This window comes from Acomys russatus, chromosome 16, assembly GCF_903995435.1.
Source record: "Acomys russatus chromosome 16, mAcoRus1.1, whole genome shotgun sequence".
In the NCBI taxonomy this organism is placed as follows: domain Eukaryota; kingdom Metazoa; phylum Chordata; class Mammalia; order Rodentia; family Muridae; genus Acomys; species Acomys russatus.
Genome location: NC_067152.1, coordinates 40686053 through 40709468, shown reverse-complemented (window position 1 = coordinate 40709468; position 23416 = coordinate 40686053). Strand labels below are relative to the sequence as shown.

The 23416-nt window shown below is 49.3% G+C and overlaps 1 protein-coding gene across 1 annotated transcript; it reads right to left on the bottom strand.

Annotated features, from left to right (window-relative positions):
- Positions 1 to 214: 214 nt before the first annotated feature.
- On the bottom strand, positions 215 to 12162 carry LOC127200627 (CMRF35-like molecule 8). The gene is made up of 7 exons (XM_051159002.1): positions 11949 to 12162; positions 8743 to 9103; positions 7854 to 7979; positions 4279 to 4376; positions 2797 to 2834; positions 2305 to 2412; positions 215 to 969 (listed from the first exon to the last, which is right to left on the bottom strand). Exons 1-7 carry the CDS (start codon positions 12013 to 12015, stop codon positions 808 to 810), a joined length of 960 nt encoding a protein of 319 aa, XP_051014959.1. The 5' UTR covers positions 12016 to 12162; the 3' UTR covers positions 215 to 807.
- Positions 12163 to 23416: the final 11254 nt, after the last annotated feature.

Genomic DNA, 23416 nt, shown 5'->3' with positions numbered 1-23416 from the left:
CATATACCTTAAATAAATAAGTAAATCTTTTTTTAAAAAAGGAAAAATCACTTGGGCAGACACTGTTTTCAAGCCATTGGTGGTGGCTGCTGCAGGCTGGTAACAATCACCTTTGTATTCAGTTTTAAAATCACTCTAGTAAGAAAAAATTGTTGTGTGTTCTATCCAGCAAACAGTAGTTACAACTTAACCTCTCTACCCTGGTGTTGACACACCCTTTCCAAGCCCTTGTGCCCCAAAGGTTCCTCTGACTTCAAAGCTGGGCTTTAATATGGTGCTGTAGGTATGTAGCAGACATCCTTGAAACCATTTCTTCTCCTTTTAAAAAGGCATTATAAACTTTATTTCATCTTTTACCTAAGCGTCCAGAGGAATTTGCCCGCAGCCCGGGGCCAGGCTCCTGCCTTCTGAACTTCGGCTTCTCTCTCTGTGAGATGGAGCTGATGTTTAAAGGCCCTGTGACTCCCCTCCCTTTGTACTCTCATGACTTTGTTGATTCTCCACTTTCTCGGCGACCACAGATGTTCCTGCTGGACTGACACGGCAAAGCTAACCCAAGTGGTGACATTCTAGATGGATCACGTCACTTCCCAAAGCCCCACGGGATGCAGCCGAACCATCTTCCACACTCAGAGGCAGAACAAAATGAGAGAGGAGAGAGCCAGTGGGACGAGCCTCTGTTCCCACAAAGCCTTGGCTCCTGCTCATCTTTAATAAAACCAGCGAGGCTCAGGACACTGAGGGCAGCACCCTGCAAGGATCTTGGGAACCTGGTGGTCACCACTGAGAGGATCGGGCGACAAGGAGTCACGGGTGAGGGTCAACAGGGCCTTCTTGGGGCTTCCGGACCTCGCTGTACTCTGCTTCTTGGCCCTGATGCAGCCGTGCAGAATCCCCATTGGCATGAGAATCCTGCCCCTGTGAGTCGAACGCCACTGATGTATAGTGAAGCTCTTCCTGGGGGAATGCCTGTAGAGGGAGACCCCAGACTCAAGCCAAGGAGGGAAAGGCCACACACACTCCTCAACCGCCAGAACTGGGCTCACTGGCCCACCTGGTCAAGCCACAGTGGGAAGTCCCCATGCTGGGCATATCATGGCCAGCAGAGGTAGCCACAGTGGTTCTAAGGTTTACTGGCTATGCTTGGTCACAGGCTGACTTGTCCCAGGAAGAAAGGAAGGTAGCTTCCAATCCACTTAACAATCATTAGCAATCAGGTCTACTAGATAATGCCAAGCTGTCACTGGTCCCATAGCTGGGAAGACATGAGAACATGTCACATGGTAAGGAATGGGCCTTTTAGACACATGGCCAGGCACCACCTGAATAAACTATAGACAGCTGCTGAAAATGAGGACGCTGGGTTCCCTGCCCACAACTCATCCTCAAAAGACCCTGACATGGGGCTGGAGAGATGGCCCAGCTGTTAAAAGAGCATTGGCTCCTCTTCCAGAGGACCTGGCTCAATTTCCAGCACCTTCATGGTAGCTCATAGCTGTCTGTAACTACAGTTCCAGAGGATCTGACTCTCTCACATGGACATACAGGCAGGAAAAACACCAATGCATATAAAAATAAGTGAGTTAAAAAAAAAAAAAAGACACTGGCACAGTGAAGGGAAGTCATAACTTTGGGTGATCCAGAATGGATGTGGAAGAGAATCTCTCATTATTCACCCAGTGGAGCAAGATCGGCAGCCTGGGTTGAATGGGGCCAGAGCACACACATTCAGGTAAATGAGTCACTTTTTCAAAGCAGTCTATGTCACCCATCTCCTGTCACCAAACTATAGTATCCTTTGGTGTACCCAAAAAGGATACAGTGGGCTCTGAGCTTGGGAAGAGAGAAAGGAGTCTCCCCCCAGAAAGCCTTTGATGTCTATACCTTTCTTAGCTTCTGTTTGACCCTCCCTGTAAAATGGTGGGTCACACCCAAGGAGGCTGCCTGCCCCATCCTCCTGTTGGAAGGTCACTGAGCCTAAGGCTTAACCATGCCTCTAAAGCAGAATTGATATCAAAGAGTTGGGGGGGAACCAACACAAGGAGAAATTACGAGTTTGGATTTATTGACTGTCAAGACCATAGATACTGGCCACTTCTGTTCTCTTTCCAGTTCCTACTCCTAGCTATGATAACACCTGACTCTTCTAAGGGCCCCAACTCTCACTGAGTCTCTCCCTGCCCCATCTTCTATATAGCTGTCTGAGCCAGCACCCAATTCCCCTTCTGCCCATCCCCATCCCTAGGTGGTACCCTTGCACGGCCCAGGATGCTCATGCCAAGGGAGCCAGGCTCTCCAACTTACCACTGTGCTGTATTCCACCTCTACATGACTGGGAAGCACCGGCTCTTCCTTCAGGGGCCATGAGTGCAGCTGCAGATTCACATACTGGGTCTCACTCTGCTCAGCAGCCTGCAGAAGGTCACGAAGTGTCACCCTTGGAGTCCTCTCACCACCACACCACACCCCTTGCCCTCCTTCTCTAAAGACACATCCCTCCCACTACACTCTGGGTAACAGCCATGGCATTCCCACTCTTCCTCCACCCTCTCCCTGTGCCCTCTAGGATCCGCCCTTCATTCAAGTCCACTGTCCTGGCCAGAGGGGAAGAGACTGGACAGAACTAGGGACAAGAGTTGGTGACCAGATCTCGAGGCACCATTCTTCCTGCTCTGGAACAATTCCATCTTCCTGTAGTAGACCCATCCATTCCACCAAGCCAAGGACTCCCCGACAGCCTCCTTTTTCCCTCCCCACCCAGCCTCCCTGGCTCACCTCCTGCTATAGCTCCCTTACCTGCCTGAGGTTCTGGGACAGCTCTGGGTGCATATCAGCTAGCAACAGAAAGAAAAGGAGGAGGTGAAACTGCAGACAAAAGAGAGCAGGGCAGGAGGGGTGTACTACACTCTATCTGAGAAAGGCTTTCTCAGCCATAGGTCTGGGATTTCTAGAACATTCGATGGCTGTGAAAATGCTATATTATGTTAAGTGCAAAATTACAGGTTTAAATGGGATGAAGTTTTAGTTTGTTTGTTTGTTTTGTTTTCTGAGACAGGGTTTTGCTATGTTGCCCAGGCTGCTCTTAAACTCTGCTAATCCTCCTGCATCAGCCTCCCAAGTGTTGCATGTACAGGGATGAGCCACCTTGGCTGGTTATGAAACAAGATCTTTAGGAAACCACATCTAGGGCTGTAGAGATGGCTCAGCGGTTAAGAGCACTGGCTGCTCTCCCAGGGGACCTGAGTTTGGTTCTCAGCACCCACGTCGCTCAGCTGACAACTGCCTGTAACTTGAGCTCCAAGGGATCTGATGTTCACTTCTGACCTACACACACACACACACACACACACACACACACACACACACACACACACGCACACACACACAACACCCTTCATACCTATATACACATAATTAAAACATGGGGAAAGAATTTAAAGGAATCACATAGGCATAATAAAAGACTGGAAGGAACTCGCACACCTCTAGCACAGTGGGTGGTTTTCTGGGCTTAACAGTCCTGGCTGTCCTGGAACTCACTCTCTAGACCAGGCTGGCCTTGAACTCAGAGATCCTGCTGCCTCTGCCTCCCAAGTGCTGGGATTAAAGGCTTGAGCCACCACTGCCTGGCTTGTTTTGTTCTTTGAGACAGTCTTCCCTGTGTAGTCCTATGCTACCTTGAACTCTCTGCAGTCCTGTTGCACTGGGATTTCATGAACTGACACACCCCGTCTCTCATATCTTTCTTAAAGAGGAAGCTATTTGCGGGGCCACAGTGTTTCTAGGTGAAAGGGCATCACAGACCAGAGTTGTCCAGGCTGGGAAAGTCCCATGTGGTTAATGTCAGCCATGTGGGGGCTGTGGCTCAGGAAGGTGGAGGGTGGGGGAGGGGGAGGGAGGGGGAGAAGGGGTTAAGTGCTGGGAGGGGAGAAGGTGAGGAGGCTGAGGTTCCTCCCATGTGACCAAAAGCCACAAGAAGCAGGAAGGAGCAAGGTGGGCTGGGCACACCATGAAGGCCTAATAGCTCTGCCGGGACAGTCTCTTGAGGCCATTGACGGTTTTAAATGGAAGAAGACACAGTCTTAAGGGGCAGCCACTCAGGCCTCAGGAGAAAGGCCTCTAGGGAGCTATCTACAGAGGTCTGTACTCACTACACTCAGGGATTCCTCTGGGGCCCCACCCTCTAGGGTCACCTGGCTTGTGTGCCCCGAGGGTGTGCGGCTTAATGCCTTGTTGGAAGGCTGTGGCCAGACAGGAAGACAAAGGGAATTAACTCACCTTTGACCAGATGCTTCTGGAACACCCTCCAGGCCAGCAGAGAGGTCCCCAGCAACAGAAACAGCAGAAGAGCTAACAGGGACAGCAGCACTGGGAGGCTTCATGGGGAGGGAAGGAAGGAGGGCGAGAGAGAGGGGAGGAGGAATTGATTCAGATCTGGGAATTGAACCTAGAGGCTGTGCACACTAGGCAAGTGCTCAACGCAGCCCCTGGGTCCATCACCAGGCCCTGACTTTCAAAACAAATATGTAAAGTCAAATGTTTTGGGGTTTTTTTTGTTTTTTTGGCTTTTGGAGACAGGGTTTCTCTGTGTAGCCTTGGCTGTCCTACCCTCACTTTGTAGACCAGGCTGGCCTCAAACTCACAGTGATCCGCCTGCCTCTGCCTCCCAAGTGCTGGGATTAAAGGCGTGTGCCACCACGCCCGGCAAGTTAAATGTTTTCAAAAAGGAATCTGTGAGATAACTCAGTGGATAAAAGAGCTTGCTGTGCAAGCCTGAGGTCATGGGTTCAAACTCCAGAACTCATAGTAGAAGGAGAGAACTGACTCCTGAAAGTTGTGCACACATGTACACTCACTCACACACAATGATAACCTTTACAATTTATGAAACTTGGAATGATGACCCACAACTTCAATTCTAGTGCTCAGGAAGCAGGGGTAGGTGTATCTTTGTGAGTTCAAGGCTAGCCTTGTCTACACAGTGAGCTCCAGGCTAGCCAAGGCTATGTAGTAAGACCTTGTCTCAAAATAAATAAATACATGGATGAATAAATAAATAAACAAATAAATTTATTTTATAAAGGTCAACAGCATAATAGCTTCTATATCTAAAAATATTCACACACACACACACACACACACAGATACACACACACATATACACACAGATATTCACATGACACAGATACACACACATACACAGAGACAAACACACACAGATACTCCACAGACATAGAGACACACACATACACAGAGACACATACATACACAGACACATACACACACACACACACACACACACACACACAGATACTCACACAGACACACACACACTCACACTCACTTTCAGCCCCAACAAAGCAGGGCTCTGCCATCTGTGAATGTCTGCAGGTGAACCTCAGAAAGCTTAGGTCCCACATTTTGGCATGTCTGGCAGCCACATCATGGCTCTAGGTTGGCAGAAAACTTGTAGGAAGGTTTCCAGGTGTGGGGTGGTGAGGGGTGGACAGGCCTTGGTCCATGGATGCTGGGAGAGAGGACATATGTGTCCCAGGATACCTTTGAATGTGGCCAACATCATGTCACAATGCCCAACGGTTGGACACCTAATGTTGGATTGCCTAATGCTGGGGAATTTGCTAAGAGGAGCACCTTTGTTGTTTGTGAACGACTTTCGTGTGCCACTTATGGTGTGTCCAGGCTTCAGTCTCTGGACTGCATGCATTTAGCCCTACATAGCTATAAATGCAACCCAACACCAAATTGTAAATTTACTTAAAATATGGTAAGGTCTCTGGAGTGCATGGCTTTTTGCTTTGTTGTTTGTTTTTGCTGATGTATTTTGTAACTTGATTGCATGGCTCTCGAGTGTGATTTTTTTTTTTTTTTTGAGACAGGGTTTCTCTGTGTAGCCTTGGCTGTCCTAGACTCAATTTGTAGACCAGGCTGGCCTCGAACTCACAGCGATCCACCAGCCTCTGCCTCCTGAGTGCTGGGATTAAAGGCATATGCCACCATGCCCGGTGTGAACTTTATAGATAACAACGCTGTGTTACAATGTAAAAAGCCTGTGCATAGCTAAGAAGTGAGAGAATGAGGCTGTGCACCAGGAACCAGAAGGGGGTCAGCCCAACCTTCAGCGAGGGAAGGGCCTGGAGATGAGGTCATCCATGTGCCAGCTGTTCAGCCTGTGGTGCCTACTTCATGAGACCCTAATAAAAACCCTGGAAAGGAAATGGGAGGAGCTCTTGGTAGAGACACAGAGGCACCCTGACCCTGCCTGAGATGGAGGGTACCGTGACACTGCTTGGGACTCATTCAGTCTGCGTCTTTATTTGTCTCTTCATGATCTGAATCTTTTATGATAAATCATTTCCCTTGGTGGTGGCTGTAGTGAGTTCATGAACTCAAGGGAGTCATGGGAGCCTCGACATTTGGTTTTTTGTTTCCTTGTTTTTGTTGTTTTGGTTTTTCGAGACAGGCTTTCTCTGTGTAGCCTTGGCTGCCCTAGCCTCTCTTTGTAGACCAGGCTGGCCTCAAACTCACAGGGATCCACCTGCCTCTGCCTCCTTAAGTGCTGGCATAACAGGCGTGTGCCACCACACCAGGCAAGTCTCAACATTTACAGCTAAAAGTTATGAGTACCCTAGGAAGCCAGAGCCCTTATCTTAGCCTATAGGACCCAGCCTTACTCCAGTCAGTTCCAGGATCCATCTGCATTGCGCAGCGGGGTCAGAAGGAGAGTCTGAACCCTGGAAATGGTTTCTGACTGCATGCGATTTTCTTGGGAGAGTCTGTAGACATTCTCAGATTCTCTATGGAGTTGGTGACTCCCCAACTTATAGAAGGGGGAACGCAAGAGTTTGGAGTCATGTAAGCTTGCACCTAGCCCTGCATTTTCTATAATGGCTATATGACTAGGTAGATGGCTGAGCCCTCTGAGCCTTAGTTTACTCATCTGAAAAAAAACATGGAATGACAATTTGAATGAGAATGGCCCCCATAGGCTCATATATTTGTATACCTGGTCCCCAGTTGGTAGAACTATTTGGAAAAGATGTGACCTTTTAATGGAGGAAGTGTGTCACGGGGCTGTGGGCTTTGAAGTTTCTGGTTAGCTCTCTCTGTCTTACGGTTGTTTCTCAAGTAGTAAGCTCTCAGCTACTGCTCCTGAGTCTAGCTTGCCTGCCTGCTGCCACGCTCCCATCGTGACAGCCATGGACTCTGACTCTCTGAAGCCCCACATAAATGCTTTCTATTATAAGTTGATTTGGCCATGGTGTTTGTTTGTTTGTTTGTTTGTTTTACCACAGCCATAGAAAAAGGAGTAAGGCATGCGGTAACATGAAGATCATCGCAAGGTACGAAACAGAACATTCTGTGAAGCTCAGAGCCATATCCCTGACAGGATGTTGCTAGCCCCTGTCATTCTGTGAAGTGCAGAGCCACATGCCTGACAGGATGTTGCTAGCCCTTGTCATTCTGTGAAGTGCAGAGCCACATGCCTGACAGGATGCCACCAGCCCCTCTCATTCTCTTCTCCTTCTATCACACCCTGGGTCCTCCAACCTGAACTCCCCTGTCTTCAGCACAGGCGTGCCCAGTGTGGTCAGTGACCTATGACCTCGTACCTTGACTAGAGCCAAGGGCACAAGAGGTTCTAGCCAGCAGGGTATGACAGCGGCACATGGGCACGAAGCCTAGTTAAACCTCTCTGAGGAGAAGGTCCACCTTCAAGGTGCCTTATCCCGCAAGCCTTCATGCTTCTGGTTGCTCTTTTCCTAAGGGGACAACATGGCCGGGGTGGCCACCTCCAGGTCACGGACCAGGGCCCATCAACTCAGGCCTCTCACCTGAAGCCTGAGCCCTTGTGTTGCTCACGATGGCCCTCCGTGATGGATCCTGGGGTGGTACCTTCTGTAGCCAGGCTGGTGGGCACCTTAGGCGTCGTCCCTGGCATTGGTCCTGGAGATGAAACTACAGATCACATCTAGTTAATCTCCTCAGATTCTGCCACTGGCCAGGGGCTTCTTGCCTGCCTGCTTGCCTGCATTCTTTCCTTCCTCCTTCCCTCCTTCCCTCACTTCCTTCCTTCCTCCCTTTTCTTTTCTTTTTGAGACAGGATCTCAATATGGAGCTTATAGCCTTGGCTGTCCTGAATGTGTGATCCTCCTGCCTCTGCCTCCTGAGTGCTAAGGTCACAGGCATTCACCACCCTGACCAGCTGCCAATAGGCTGGTGTTTTGAGCTGACTTCACACCAAAGGAAGGATCAGGATGTGAGATCTTCCTAAACCAGCTGATCATTTGCACAGATGACACAACTACCACCTCCAACCTACCTGAGTCAAAACCACACACCAGCTCTTCTCTCCTCCAGCCTCAGCCACGTGCTGTCAGAGGCAGCTAACTGCAAAGCTGGCTTGTCACTAGTGAAAGCTCCCTCTGAACACAGCACTGTCTGTCCCTACTGACCCTCTGCTCAGCCCCCAATACACCCACGAACTCTGGTTTTCATGGACCACCCCACAGGATGCAGAGCTCTGTCCTGGCCACACCCTGCTTTCTCTGCCTCCTGTCCCATGATGGACCAGCAAGATGCAGCTACTCCAGGATGCCTTCCTGACTGTCGTGTTGTCCCTGTCTGTCCCTCAGCACACACAATGTACTCATAGACTCTGAGCTGATTCCTGCTTGAAAACTCCTGCCACTTGCAGCTGTCCTGGTCTATAGTGTTCATTAGGGGGACTTACCTGGGACCACAGACACCACAACCCTAAAGTAGTCATCTATTGGCAAGAGATTACTGATGACAAGCCGTATATCCACCGCACACAGGTAGGTGCCTGCATCCTCCAGGGTGAGATTCTCCAAGGTCACTGTGAAGGTGAGGTTCTCTGGATGGTCCCTGATGGACATCCGGCCATTCCTAGCTTTTTTTGAGCTTCTGGTCTTGACACTCAGGCTACATATTCGTGGCACTGGTGACTCTCTGCACCAGTATTTGTCATTAGTCTTGAATTTCTCCTCATATTGACACTTCACACTCAGGGATTCCCCCACAGCGCCTGTCACGCTGCTGGGGCCATGCAGAGGGACACAGCCTAGAAAATACAAAACTCAGTTCTGTACCCTCACATCTGGATGGCGTGTAGATCCCCAAAAGGACCTCCCTCCATCCCTCCATCCCATCAGCCAATCACCCTTCAGCACTCTTCCCTCCTGCCCTGCCCCTTCCCTCATCTGTATTCTTTCCATTCCCCACCCACCCACCCACCCACCAGGGCCTCAAGTTTTCAAAGAGGCCAGCTCTGGGCATCTCAGGACCTCAGAGAATAGCCACATCCCCATGTGTCACCACCACAGGAGTATGAGCCAGAGCAGAAGCTGTATGCCCAGCTCCCTCAATGCCCTTATGACCCTGTGACCAGGAAGGAGTTGAGGGAAGGCCAGGGACGTGGGAGGGTTTGCTCTCTCAACCTAGGTTTAGCTCGCTGATTTTGCCGTCCCGTTTTTTAAGGTTTATTTATTATATCTGTGGGTTTGTATATACCTGTGTAAGCTAACGTGCACCACACACATGCATGCAGGAGCCCCTGGAGGCCAGAAGAGGGTGTGAGAAGCCTGAAACCAGAGTTATAGGTGGTTGTGATCCACTATGTGGCTTCTGGAAACCAAACTCAGGTCCTCTGAAAGAGCAGTAAGTGCCCTCAACACTGAGCCATCCTCACAGATTTTACTTTTATCTGTAATTGTGTGTGTGTTTGTGAGTAACTATATGCGCAGGAGCACAGTGCCTGCATGGACTAGAAGGAGGCATCAAGTCCCCGCACACCCAGCTCTGGGGTTACACATACACATCAAACCCAACCGTCACGTGGGTGCTGGGTTTCCAAACTGAGGTGCTCACTTTCTCCGCTCAGCCTTCTCCTGAGTCCTGACTTAAGTAAACACCAGTTCCCAGCCCCCCCCCAGTGCCCTCCTGGCCTGCACGGATGCTTCCCTCTGCCCTTAGCATGGCATGTTCAAATCCCCTTAAATCCCAAAGGAAAATAAAGAAGAAAACCCAAACAAAGGAAAAGTAGCCAAGACAATCTTCAAACCCCTGTAAATAGGTGTATAAACACAGATGAAGTCAGTGATGCTTTAAAAACAAAACAAAACAAAACAAAATGGCCAATATAGACCAAGAACATATTTTTGTTTTGTTTTGTTTTTCAAGACAGGGTTTCTCTATGTTATCTTGGCTGTCTTGGACTCACTTTTTAGAGTGATACTTACAGTAATCCACCTGCCTCTGCCTCCTGAGTGCTGGGATTAAAGGTGTGAGTACAATATGTTTTTGAGACAGGTTTTTCTATGTAACCCAGGCTGGCCTGAAACTCACTAGGCTGGCTTTAAACTCATAGAGGTCTGCCTGCCTCTGCATCCAGAGTGCTGGGATTCGAGATTTTTTTTTTTCCTTTCAGGTTATAGCCATTGAAGGTAGGTTACATTTGCCCTGGGTGGATGACGTCACACCCATGTGCACAGAGGCAAGGCTAATGGATTCAATGGTTATTTTATTTATTTATTTATTTATTTATTTATTTATTTATTTGGTTTTTCAAGAAAAGGTTTCTCTGTGTAGCCTTGGCTGTCCTGGACTTGCTTTGTAGACCAGGCTGGCCTCGAACTCACAGTGATCCACCTGCCTCTGCCTCCCAAGTGCTGGGATTAAAGGCGTGCGCCACCATGCCCAGCTCAATGGTTATTTTAAAAATACAAATATAAATAGTACACCAGGCATGGTAGCGTACTCAGGAGGCAGAGGCAGAGGCAGGCAGATCCCTGTGAGTCAGGGCCAGCCTTTTCTACAAAAAGAGTTCTAGGACAGCCAGGACTATTATACAGAAAAACCCTGCCAAAATAATTAAATAAATAAATAAAAATAGTACGAAGCTGAAGGGAGGGATGGGGATCAGATATGGTCAAACTTCATTGTTCGTATATAGGAACATTTCAAAGAATTAAAAAAAAAAAAAAGCAGTTTGTGGGGTGTGGTGGTACACACCTCTAATCTCAGCAATTTGGGAGCAGAGAAAGGCAGTCTGTGAGTTCATGGCCAGCCTAGTCCACATAAGTGAGGTCCAGGGCTACTCAGTGAGACCCTGCACAGCCCCCCAGATCTTTAAAGAAAAAAAAAAAAAGATTAGCTGTTCAAGGTGGTGCACACCTTTAATTCTAACTTGGGAAGCAGAGGCAGGCAGATCTCTGAGCTTGAGGCCAGCCTAGTCTACAGAGCAAGTTTTAGGACAGTCAGGTCGGCACAAAAAGACCCTATCTTGAAAAACCAAAAAGAAGAGGCTGGAGAGATGGCTCAGAGGTTAAGAGCACTGACTGCTCCTTCAGGGGTCCTGAGTTCAATTCCCAGCAGCTACCTGGTGACTCACAACCATCTATACTGGGATCTCATGCCCTCTTCTGGCCTGCAGGTGTACATGCAGACAGAGCATTGTATACCTAATAATAAATACATACATCTTTAAAAAAGAAAGAAAGAAAAGGAGAAACAAAAAAGAAAAGAAAAGGAGACAAACAGACAGACTAAATCTCTTCAGGTCCCTCACCACCAACATGTGCTTCTCAGGGTTGCAGTACGTCCACTGTCCACTCACTGGCACCACCCGCGCTGCCCTCTTTTGTCCTATTCTAACCCACCCTAAATTCCTCTCGGCACCCCTTCCTGGACAGCCACCAGCCCTCACTGTGTGACTTGTCCCTTGTCCTGACAGCTGGACGAAGTGCCAGATCCCAGTCCATTCCCCCCAAGTAATGTGGACCCTCAGTCATCCATCTCACATGGCGGAAGCACCTGCCACACTGTGTGCACAGAGGAATCCCGGTCACAGAGCCTCACATGGCATCTCCTTGAGAGCTCTCGCACTCCTGGCCAGACAGCCTCCTCACCTGGAAGACAGAAGAGCAGCACCAGCAACAGGGTGGGCAGCCACGCAGCCGAGGCCAGTTGAGTCATTTCTCCCACACATGGGTCACCCACAGCCAGGCCACGGCTGGACCCTCCAGGGTTCAGCCCCTCATAGGGAACAATCCGTCCCTGAGGCGCCCACTTCTGCTTTTCTTAGTGTGTAGCTGTTTTGCTTCCGACTTTTCTTAATTCTGTTCTTGAAGGTACCGAGAAAGTGAAAGAATGTGAAGGAGCCAAGGGCAGCTGAGGAAGCCCGGGTGAGGCCCAGATCTCATGACCGCCAGGCTGAGACCTATAGCTCTCAGGCCTGCTGGTCCTTGCTCGCTTTTGGCTCAGGGTGCAGGGCTAGGCTTCTTTCTGATTGGTGCCCAGTCACTCCTCGTTTCCTTGTGGGGAGAACAGCAGCCTTGTGAGGAGGAAGCTTTCAAGCCTGCTGCTCCTGCTGGGGTGGTGCCCACTGTGAGTCCTTCCATAGAGCTCTGCCCCCATGAACCCCAGCTCTAGACCCCCAAAAGTTGCTGAAGGGTGCCTGGTTTTGGAAATGTGTCCTCCGTTTGACTAAGGCTCTCCAGGCTGTGACCTTCTTTCTTTCTTTCTTTCTTTCTTTCTTTTTTTTTTTTTTTTTTTTTTTTGGTTTTTCAAGACAGGGTCTCTCTGTGTTAGCCTTGGCTGTCCTGGACTCACTTTGTAGGCCAGGCTGGCCTCGAACTGTGACCTTCTTTCTTGTGTAGCTCCATTGAACAAGAACGGGGACCCAGACACCTGCAGGTGCCCTCCATCCCTTGTCCACTGAGACCCACACATGTACACACACATCTCCTGTGAACCCCTCCAGTTCATACGGAATGGCAGGAAGGCTCAGGAAATTCAGACCTTAGGACCTGGGCGTGGTGGCAATGCCTTTAATCCCAGCACTGGGAGGCAGAGGCTGGTGCATTGCTGGGAGTTGGAGGCCAGCCTGGTCTACAAAGTGAGTTCAGGACAGCCAAGGCTACACAAAGAAACCCAGTCTCAAAAAAAAAAAAAAAAAAAAAAAAGAAAGAAAAGAAAGAAAGAAAGAAAAAGAAGAAAGAAAGAAATCTTGACCTTAGTGTAAGACAGGCCACCTAATAGCTAATTATTATATTAACCAGCTTGTGTGTGTGTGTGTGTGTGTGTGTGTGTGTGTGTGTGTGTGTGTAGTTATTAAACCCACAGGCATCCCTGTGCCAATGATGAGGTCCCTAGAGTGCCCTCCTTCCAGATCCTTCTGAGCGTCTCATACTTTCCTCCTTCCCGCCACAAGTGCCCCCTTGAAGACACTTGCTAGTTACGCTGCTAGAAGAGTGAAACACAAGCCTGGCAGCTCTTGAGAGAATTACTCGGATGGCCAAGTACAGTGGCACACCACTCTTATCCAGCTGCTCTGGAGGCTGAGACAGGAGTGTTGCTCTGGCCCAGATGTATGGAGAGACTCTGTCTCAACAACAAAACACGCCGCCCTATGACAACGCTAATGACATCATTGGTCAACTAAAGATCAACACCAAACTTTATGTTCTGGATCCCTGTCCCGGTCGGTGCTCTGTAGCTGTGAAGAGACACCATGACCACAGCAAAGAAAAACATTTAATTGGGGCATTGATTCTCTGGTGTTATCTGTGCTCTGGGTGGGACTCCTCAGTGGTGTAGTTGCCTCTAAGTCACTCAGAGGAACTTTCCCATGACCTCACATCTTTGAGTCACCCGTTAGTAGCCACAGTAAATTCATTGGTTCACGATGCTAGATTTGACAGAAGTCTTTTGGGGGGGGGGGTCTGTTGGTGTTCTCTCCTTTTGCAATGGGGCGCTCGCTCTCCCACTCACCTCTCTCTCTGGGTTAAACAAACTTTTCTTTGCATATCTCCAAGGATTCAAGAGGTGGCTTTGAGCCTCTGAGTGTTCCAGCACAAGTCAGAGGCTGGGGCCCGGGCGAGTCCTGGGAAACAGGAAGTGGGTCTGGTGGTTGTGATTCTCATGATAGGAAGAAAAGCTCCGTGGCCAAGTGAGTATCTAAGAAAAGCAGAAGGAACAGACTTCCTTGTACAACCCCGATGCCCAAGTGCTTCTGCTGTGGCCTCAATGTATACAACTCGGGACATGAAACACAGAGAGAAAGATACAGGCTACACATGACAAGCTATAAAGAAGGGGCTCCATCAGGGACAACCTGAAGACCGAGAATTGTTTGGTTTCCAGCGGCCAAGGCCACTACACAACCATGGAGCCTGGCTTGCCTCCTTTAGACCTCTGGGTCTTTCCTTGTCCCACTGTCCTCTGCACATCTCTGGGGAATTAACTTTGGCTGACAGATCCTTAAGGGGCCCAGGCAACTTTAACCCACATCCAGTGTGTCCAGAGACCTCCCAAGGCACAGTACACCAGCTGGTCATGATGGCCATAAAGTGTCCCTCCTAGCTCTGGGTATCTCGGTGACAGGGAATAAAAGGAAACTGTAGGCCAGCAGCTGGGTAAGACTGTATAACTACTTTTCTCTTTTTTTTTATGACAAAAACAACTTAGAGGAGGATTGGTTTGGCTCATAGTTTGAGGATGCAGGGCATCATTGCAAGGAGTCACCAGCTAGGCCAGGCGTGGTGGCGCACGCCTTTAATCCCAGCACTCGGGAGGCAGAGGCAAGTGGATCTCTGTGAGTTCGAGGCCAGCCTGGTCTACAAAGCAAGTCCATGACAGCCAGGGCTACACAGAGAAACCATGTCTTGAAAACAAACAAACAAACAAACAAAGTCACCAGCTAAGTCACCAAGGGGACAGGTCCTCCACTTCACTTATATCGCTTTGTTCCTCACAGGTTCAGACAGTTAGGAGGTCTGTGCACCTGGAAGTAGGTGTGATGGTAGCACCCAGCCACGGATCGTCCCTTTCCATGCACTCACACATGCTCCGAACACAAAGATGGCAGTATCCGAGAGAACGGCCACTCCCAGCACTGACCTCACATCTCTTCTGAGTCACAGAGAGTTGTCAGGACTCCCTCCACAGAACGGGTAGGAGGTATGAGGTAGGAGAGGGCCACCTGTCTCAGGGAGTTCCCTCAGCTGTGACAATTGGGCATCTTTGAAGGGAAGGGTAGGGCCAACCTGGGAGCTGCAGCAGGTGGTGGTGGGGTCCTCACTCAGATGTCTCATATGCAAAAGAAAAGTTCTTCTCACCCTGCCTGCTTCATGGGGCTTTGGGAAGAGGGGTGGACAGAGGAATATGATGGCACAAGCCTATGATCCTAGCACTCAGGAGGCTGAGGCAGGAGGATCACAGGTTTGAGGCCAGCTATGTGACTATGTTTATCTCTACTCAAGTGCATAAGGACAGACGACTCACTAGCAAGATTCCACATCTGTCATTTTTACCCTAAATTCCCCAGCTGTGACTCCCAGGTAAATGGACCACACAGGGCATAGGAGACTGCCTGGATGAAAGCAGCAGAGAGCACCTCAGCTGCTGTCTGAGGAGCACAGTTGGGAGACAGTACTGGGTAGTTGAGGCCTGGGGAAAGAAAGTAGAAAACCTCAGAGGAAGTGACTGCCACATCCCAGAGCCTCAGTACCATAACAACCACTGCTAGTTCCTCCTTCTCACTCGCATGAGGGAAGGCACCAGACAAATACAAACTCTTGGTCAGCTTTTGGCCCTGATCTTGTTGGGGACAAAAGGATGGTTACAGGATGATCTCGTCAGAACCAGTTCAGATCACTAAGCCATTATTTGGGCTTGGCAGGCGAATCTGACCTGATTGAATAGGCGAGTTGCTGACACTCTGGGAATGGCCTAACTACTAAGTTCTGAAGAAAACCAGTGGCTTTAAGTTATAGCTAATTTTGTCTGTGTGGTACTGAAGGTGCGTGCTACAGAAGGATTCTGCAGGCCCTTTGGCTTTACCTTGAAAAAAAAAAAGCCATGGTGGTACACGCCTTTAATCCCAGGGCTGGTGAACTGCTGTGAGTTCCAGGCCAGCCTGGTCTACCAAGTGAGTCCAGGACAGCCAAAGCTACACAGAGAGACCCTGTTTTGAAAAAACAAGAAGAAGGAGGAGGAGCACTGGAGAAGAGGTTAAGAGCACTGGCTGAGCTGGGTGTGATGGCACACGCCTATAATCCCAGCACTCGGGAGGCAGAGGCAGGTGGATCACTGTGAGTTCAAAGCCAGCCTGGTCTACAAAGCGAGTCTAGGACAGCCAAGGCTACACAGAGAAACCCTGTCTCGAAAAAACCAAAACAAACAAACAAACAAAAAACCCAAAAAAACAAGAGCACTGGCTGTTCTTCCAGAGATTCCCAGCAACCACATGGTGGCTTGTGACCATCTATAATGAGATCTGGTGCCCTCTTCTGGCCTGCAGCCACACATGTAGGCAGAGCATTGTAAAATAAATAAATAAAGAGACAGTGTCTTGCTAAACTGCCTAGACAGGCTGGAACTCCTCACTCCATCATCTGCCTCAGCTTCCTAAGGAGCAGGGATTATGGACCTGCATGCCCAGCCCACCCATAGCTAATTTAGTTTCTTTTATTAGCTAGAGACTTGGTCTTTCATTTCCCAAATCGGTCTTGAATCCAATTTGTCTCTGAGGATGGCCTTGAACTTCTGATCTTCCTGCCTCCACCCACTGAGTGCTGGGGTTCCAGGAATGTGCCACCATGCCATTTTATGAGGTGCTGGGGTTCCAACCTAGAACTTTATGCGTGCTGGGGAATCACTCTACCCAACTCAGCCTCAGACCCTGTGGCTAAATGTTTAAAAAAAAAAAAAAAAAAAAAGCAGGTAAGAGCTAGTCCCCAGCCCTCCCCCACCTGGCTGAGCCCTACTCTCCTCATTGTCCTCTGGGGACCTTCCCATCCTGACCAAACACAGAAATGTGCTGGCTGTGTGTGTGTGTGTGTGTGTGTGTGTGTGTGTGTGTGTCACTACCACCATCATGGCCAGCAGAGTAAGGATCCACAGGAAGCAGGAAAGTAATTAGGTGCAGTAGGACTCAATAGCCAGTATTGGTTCAAACTTCAGAGGCACAGTACAATTTGGTGAAAATTAGCCCGATCCTGTATGTACAATAAAACTTACGATGTGACTACATTGAAACTCTCTGAAAAGCACATGTGACACGCACACGCACTTCTATGAGGAAACATCAGTAGTTAACGGCTCAATTTTTAAAATTGTGTTTTATTCATTTATTTTGTCTTTTTGTTTTGTTTTGTTTTTTCGAGGCAGGGTTTCTCTGTGTAGCCTTGGCTGCCCTGGACTCATTTTGTAGACCAGGCTGGCCTCAAACTCACAGAGATCCGCCCGCCTCTGCCTTCCCGAGTGCTGGGATTAAAGGCGTTCTCCAGCGCAGCTGACTAACAGCCTCCTCTTGAGAGTCGCTTACAAGTAGTCACAGCTGCTCTGAAGACGGCTGCTGTTAAAGGAGAATGTGCGGCAACACCATCCCAGGGGAGGCCACTAAAGACTCGGGGAGGAGGAGGAGAATGAACAGCAGTGGGCCTGAACGAAATGAATGGGGGGGGGGGGGGGGGGGGGGGGTTGGGGGGACAGAGGGGAGATCAGGTGGCCAGACCCAGAAATGAACAGCCAAGTGGCAGTGGCGGAGTGAGCACTACCTGGGGAGGCCTAGCTGTTCCCATGGGATTCCCAAGGGAACCAGGACCAGAGACTACAAATTTAGGCCGCGGGCACCGGCTGCGGAGTCTGTATTGTCCGCAGCTCAACAGAAAAAGAGACTTCTGGCAGGTGGTAGTGGTGCATGGATCTCCATGAGTTCGAAGCCAGCCTGATCTACAGAGTGAATTCCAGTGTAGCCAAACTACACAGAACAAAACAAAAACAAAACAAAAAAGAAAAGAAAGAGAAAAAGAAAAAGAAAAAGAAAAAGAGGCCCCTGCCAGGTATGGTGGCACATGCCTTTAATCCCAGTTCTGGTGGAGACAGAGGCAGGTGACTGTCTATGAGTTCGAGGACAGCCTGGTCTACATCTTGAGAGCTGCATAGTGAGAACCTGTCTCAAAAAGAAATAGAGAGGGAGGAGGGGGGGAAGGAGGGGGACAGGAGGAAGAGAGAGGGGAGAGGAGGGCAAAGGCTTCTTTAGACCCTGGGTGAGATCCCAGAGAGCCAGACACAAGCACTCCTTGTTGCCATCTGCTGGTCACCCCTGAGCAAGCAGAAACATCTGTATAGGAACTGAAGGTGCAACCATGGGCACAGCTATGATGGCCATAGCGTCCTCCACCCCCACCTCCTCCCTGTCTCCAGGAGGCCTCAAACACTGGGAAGAGGACCTGCGGCCTCCTGATGGGGCAGCTAAGGAAGGGGGGGGGGCAGTGAGAGGAGCCCTATAGGTAAGCAGGAGGGAGCTGGGACACTGAGGCCCTTGCCTAGCAACCAGTGAAATCAAGCCTACTCAGGACCCACCTGCTGCAGGACCCACCCTCTGGGTGAGCAGAGCACTGCATTTGCTTGCTTGACTGTTCCAGAAGACTGGAAGGGCTGGCAGGTGCAGCTCAGATAGAGCACCTGCTCATCTGCCTGGGGGCCTGAGACAGCAAATGCCTTGCCCTCCACTCCTGGCAAGACTTGATTTGGTTCTGAGTCCAGTGCCTTACACCTCAAGGCTCCCAGTTTACAAGAACACTCTTTAAGAATGTGTTTTGGGCCAGGCGTGGTGGCGCACACCTTTAATCCCAGCACTTGGGAGGCAGAGGCAGGCGGATCACTGTGAGTTCAAGGCCAGCCTTGTCTACAAAGCAAGTCTAGGACAGTCAGGGCTACATAGAGAAATCCTGTGTCAAAAAAAAAAAAAAAAAAAGAATGTGTTCTGGACACTAGAGAGGTGGCACCGGCTACTCTTCCAAAGGACCTGGGTTCAATTCCCAGCACCCACAGGGCAGCTCACAACTGTCTACAACTCAACATCTGGGGGACTTGACACCTTCACACAGACATTCATACAGGCAAAACAGCAAGGTACACAAACTAGAAATAAACTTGAAAGGGGGCTGCAGAGATGGCTCAGAGGCTAAGAGTACTGCTTGCTCAGCCGGGCATGGTGGCTCACGCCTTTAATCCCAGCACTCAGGAGGCAGAGGCAGGCGGATCGCTGTGAGTTCGAGGCCAGCCTGGTCTACAAAGTGAGTCCAGGATGGCCAAGGCTACACAGAGAAACCCTGTCTCAAAAAACCAAAAAAAAAAAAAAAAAAAAAAGAGTACTGCCTGCTCTTCCAAAGGTCCTGAGTTCAATTCCCAGCAACCATATGGTGGCTCACAGCCATCTATAGTGAGATCCGGCGCCCTCTTCTGTCTGATGTTCTCTTTTCATCAGTCACATATACATGTAATAGAGTGCTCATATAAACAAACAGATAAGTCTTTTTTAAAATTAATTTATTCAGATTACAACTCAAGTGTTCTCCCATCACTCATATCCTCCCGTTCCTCCTACCCTCCCACCCCCACCTGATAAGTCTTAAAAAAAAAAAAAAAAAAAAAAAAAAGAATTGTTTGGCTACAAGGTAAGGAGCCAAGGAGATGACTTTAAATGCTTCTAAGGTATCCCACTTTCAGAATGGAGAAGTGGCCTAGATGGGCAGGGCTCTGTGGGGTGAAGCAGAACCCCACTTCCCAGTCCCACTGACCACATTTGTTTACATTGGCGGAAACCCAATTCCAGATGCACTTTTCAATCCTTTGGGGAGGTTTAAAAAAAACTGTGCCCAGCCAGGCGTGGTGGCACACGCCTTTAATCCCAGCACTCGGGAGGTAGAGGCAGGTGGATGGTTGTGAGTTCAAGGCCAGCCTGGTCTACAAAGCGAGTCCAGGACAGTCAAGGCTACACAGAGAAACTCCGTCTCCGGGAAAAAAAAAAAAATCTGTGCTCAACCAGGCTTGCTGGGACAGTACTGTCAGTCATTTCAGCAGCGGTCAGAGGGCTGAGTCAGGACAACCGTGAGTCCAAGGCCAGCTGAGGCAACACGGGCTACAAAAGCAAAACAAAACAGCAACAAGACCAAAACAAAAACCCAAGCACATGACATTTTTTCCAGGCACGTGGTCCACATCTATAACACTAGCATTTGGGAGTTGGAGCTAGGAAGATCGAGAGTCTGAGGCTATCCTCTGCTACATAGCAAATTGGAAGCCAGCCTGGGCTACATGAGACACTATCTCAGAAACAACAGAAGGGTGTTTCTCCTTTGAATCCGTTCCCACTCTTGGAAGTTATGTCCTCCCTTTTTAGAACAAATGTTTGCTCTGCTAAATAAATAAATAAATAAATAAATAAATAAATAAATCAGAAAACCCACCTATGCTCAAATAAACTTACCAACTGCCCTGGGGATTCTGGCCTAATGACTGTACAGAGCCTGTTTGATGGGTAGAGGGGGTGAGGGTGGGTGGGACAGTAAAAGGCTGTGGAAAGCAAGGGAGGTTTCAGGTATGGACTCATAAAGTAGGATTCCCTCTCACTCTCAGATCACTAAAACTCTCTCCAGAGGAGGCAGGGGTCCCACAGGGAGGGCTTCACATAACAGAAAGGACTGAATTAGTGAGACCCCGTGTGCCAGCTACACCTGAGACCCACCGACAGGGCCAAGGGGCTAGTTCTAGAAATGAATGAACCGAAGGGTGAATGACCGCTTCAAGGGATGAAAGGCATAGGCGAGAACAGAGTGTCACTATTGTATCCCTGCTAGCCTGGAACTCAACTGTAGACCAGGCTGGCCTCAAACTCACACAGACGCACCTGACTCTGTCTCCTGAGTGCTGGGATTAAAGACGTGCACCACCACACCCAACATACTTAGGGTTGGAAGCCCACCTATGTTTGGAGAAGCTGTGTGACCTTGGCTGACTCTCTAACCTCTCTGAGCCTCAGCTTTTCCTCCTACAAATCGGGCTAATTATGTTACCAATCTATAGATAGTGTCCATCATCCAGAAGGCCTCATGGCTATTGCTATCTCCACTGCCTTTATTTATTTAACTTTATTTATTTTGTGTATGTGGTATGTGCAACGGTGTAGGTTCACGTGTGTGGGAATGCATGTGTATGCAGGTGCATGAGCATATGTGTACGCCTCCAGGTAGAGGTCAAAGGTCAAGCCTAGTTACACTTCTTCAGTGTTGTCCTTCCACCTTTGGCTTTTTTCTTTTTGGGAGGCAGGTGGGGTCTTTCTCTGGAAACTGAGGTTCACCACTTAGATCAGGGGGGCCTTACCAGTGAGTCCCAGGGATCCTCTTGTCTCAGCACCCCAGAACTGGAATTACAGATACCCCATGTCCAGCTGGTTTTGGGGGGTTTTATTTGTTTTGTTTTGGTTTGGTTTGTTTTTTGAGATAGGGTTTCTCTGTGTAGATCAGGTTGATCTCAAACTCACAGAGATCTTCACCTCTCAAGTGCTGGGATTAAAGGCATTCGCCACTATGCCTAGCCGGTTTTTGAGGTTTTTATTTGTTTGTTTGAGACAGGGTTTCTCTGTGTAGCCCTGGCTGTCCTGGACTGGCTTTGTAGACCAGGCTGGCCTCGAACTCACAGAGATCCACCTGCCTCTGCCCCACCCCCACCCCCGCCCCCGAGTGCTGGGATTAAAGGCGGTGGTGCACGCCCAGGTTTTCATGTAGGTTCTGGGGGGAAAGCCTGGACTCTCACACTTGCTTGGTGAGCACTTTACCAACTGAGCCATCTCCCTAACTCCCTCCATAGCCTTTGGTACATAACTCCCCCCCCCCCCATGTTTACAGAGGTATGCGCAGTGGATCACAGTGGATGCCTCGCCTTACATGTTCCAAGTGGGCAAGGCATTCTCCTTACTCTCACTCTGCCGCCCATCTGACCCCACACGTGAACACGGAATCAACCAGCAGCGCCAGAACACAACCCTGCACATCCACTGGTCTAGCCTGAATCTCAGCCGACACCAAACTTGCTGCCTCCACCAGGTGGCACTTGACACCCAGGCCTTGTTTATTTGTTTAACAAATATGTCGCGGCTGCCCCTGTTATGCCAGGCTCTGGGCCCAAAGATAGGATCATAGAGATAAAAATACAACAATTTCTCCTTTCCGGAAGTCCATAGTTTAGTAGGAAACATGTAAACAAAGGCAGGAGGGAAAAAAAAAAAAAAAAAGACTTCCTTAAAAGGTGAAAATTGCTAAAATCAGAGCCCAGATCTCAATGATGTGGTGAGAGACTGGCTATGGCTTCCTGTGGATCAGACGCAGACAAGAGGCAGACAAGTGACACAGAAGTACAAGACCCCAGCCCTGTGCCTTGACCTTACTTGATCCCTGTCCCCTTGTAGAAATCTAGAGGCCAGTGAACAGAGAGCTCTTGAAAATTCCAGAGGTGGGATCGGGGAATATAGCTTAGCTGTAGAATGCTTGCCTAACACGCACAGTGCCCTGGGTTCCATCCCAGGCACTTCATACACCAGGAATGGTGGAACACATTCCTTTTTTTTGTTTTGTTTTGTGTTTTTTTGTTTTTTCGAGACAGGGTTTCTCTGTATAACAGCTCTGGTTGTCCTGGAACTTGCTCTGTAGTCCAGGCTGGCCTTGAACTCACAGAGATCCACCTGCCTCTGCCTCCCAAGTGCCGGGATTAAAGGAGTGCACCACCACCACCCGGCATGTGGTATACATTTCTAATCGTAGCACTCAGGAGGTGGAAGCAGAAAGATCAGAAGTTCAAGGTCATCCTTGCATCCTTATCTACTTAGTAAGTTCCAGGCCAGTTTGTGATGCATGAGACTGTCTCAAAATGATGTTGATGACGACGACGATAACAATGATATAATAATAATAATCATCATCATCATCCAGAATGTCCCTACATGGGATATGTCTAGAGTGGGCAGGGTACAGCCTTAGGTTGTCTGGCCCTTTTATACCCCACAACTGAATCCCACTCCCACCCCTACTCCCAAAGTTAAGCCTTTGTGAAGGCTTCCTGCCACTCAGCTGCTGGGTTTTTGTTGTTTTGTGGTGTGTGTGTGTGTGTGTGTGTGTGTGTGTGTGTTGCAGAGGCCAGAAGAGCGCACCAGATCACTTGGAGCTGGAGTTACAGATGTTTAGGAATGACCTGATGTGGGTGCTGAGAAATGAACTCCTCTGAAAGCAGCCTTAACTGGTAAGCCATCTCTTCGGCCAGACTTTCTCTCTCTCTCTCTCTCTTTCTCTCTCTCTCTCTCTCTCTCTCTCTCTCTGTCTTGGAGACAGTCTCATCCCCATCTTGTCCTCTGCAAGAGCAGCAAGCACTTTTAACCACTGAGCCATTCATTTCCCCAGCCTCAAGCATCCACGCTGTCCTCCCATCTGATCTGAGTTCGGTTCCCAGCACCCACAGCGGGTGCTTTACACGTACCTGTAACTCCAGTTCCAGGGAATCCAAAGCCTCTGGCCTCCAAGGGCACCACACTCACATG

What these genes read in the sequence shown, in the direction of transcription:
- LOC127200627 (XM_051159002.1), bottom strand. Translation starts at nt 12,015, where the DNA reads ATGACTCAACTGGCCTCGGCTGCGTGGCTGCCCACCCTGTTGCTGGTG. An exon ending in GCTGCTCTTCTGTCTTCCAG is followed by an intron (nt 9,104 to 11,948) that starts GTGAGGAGGCTG and finishes TGTATTTTCTAG; the next exon opens with GCTGTGTCCCTCTGCATGGC. An exon ending in AGGTGGAATACAGCACAGTG is followed by an intron (nt 970 to 2,304) that starts GTAAGTTGGAGA and finishes CTCCCTCTACAG; the next exon opens with GCATTCCCCCAGGAAGAGCT.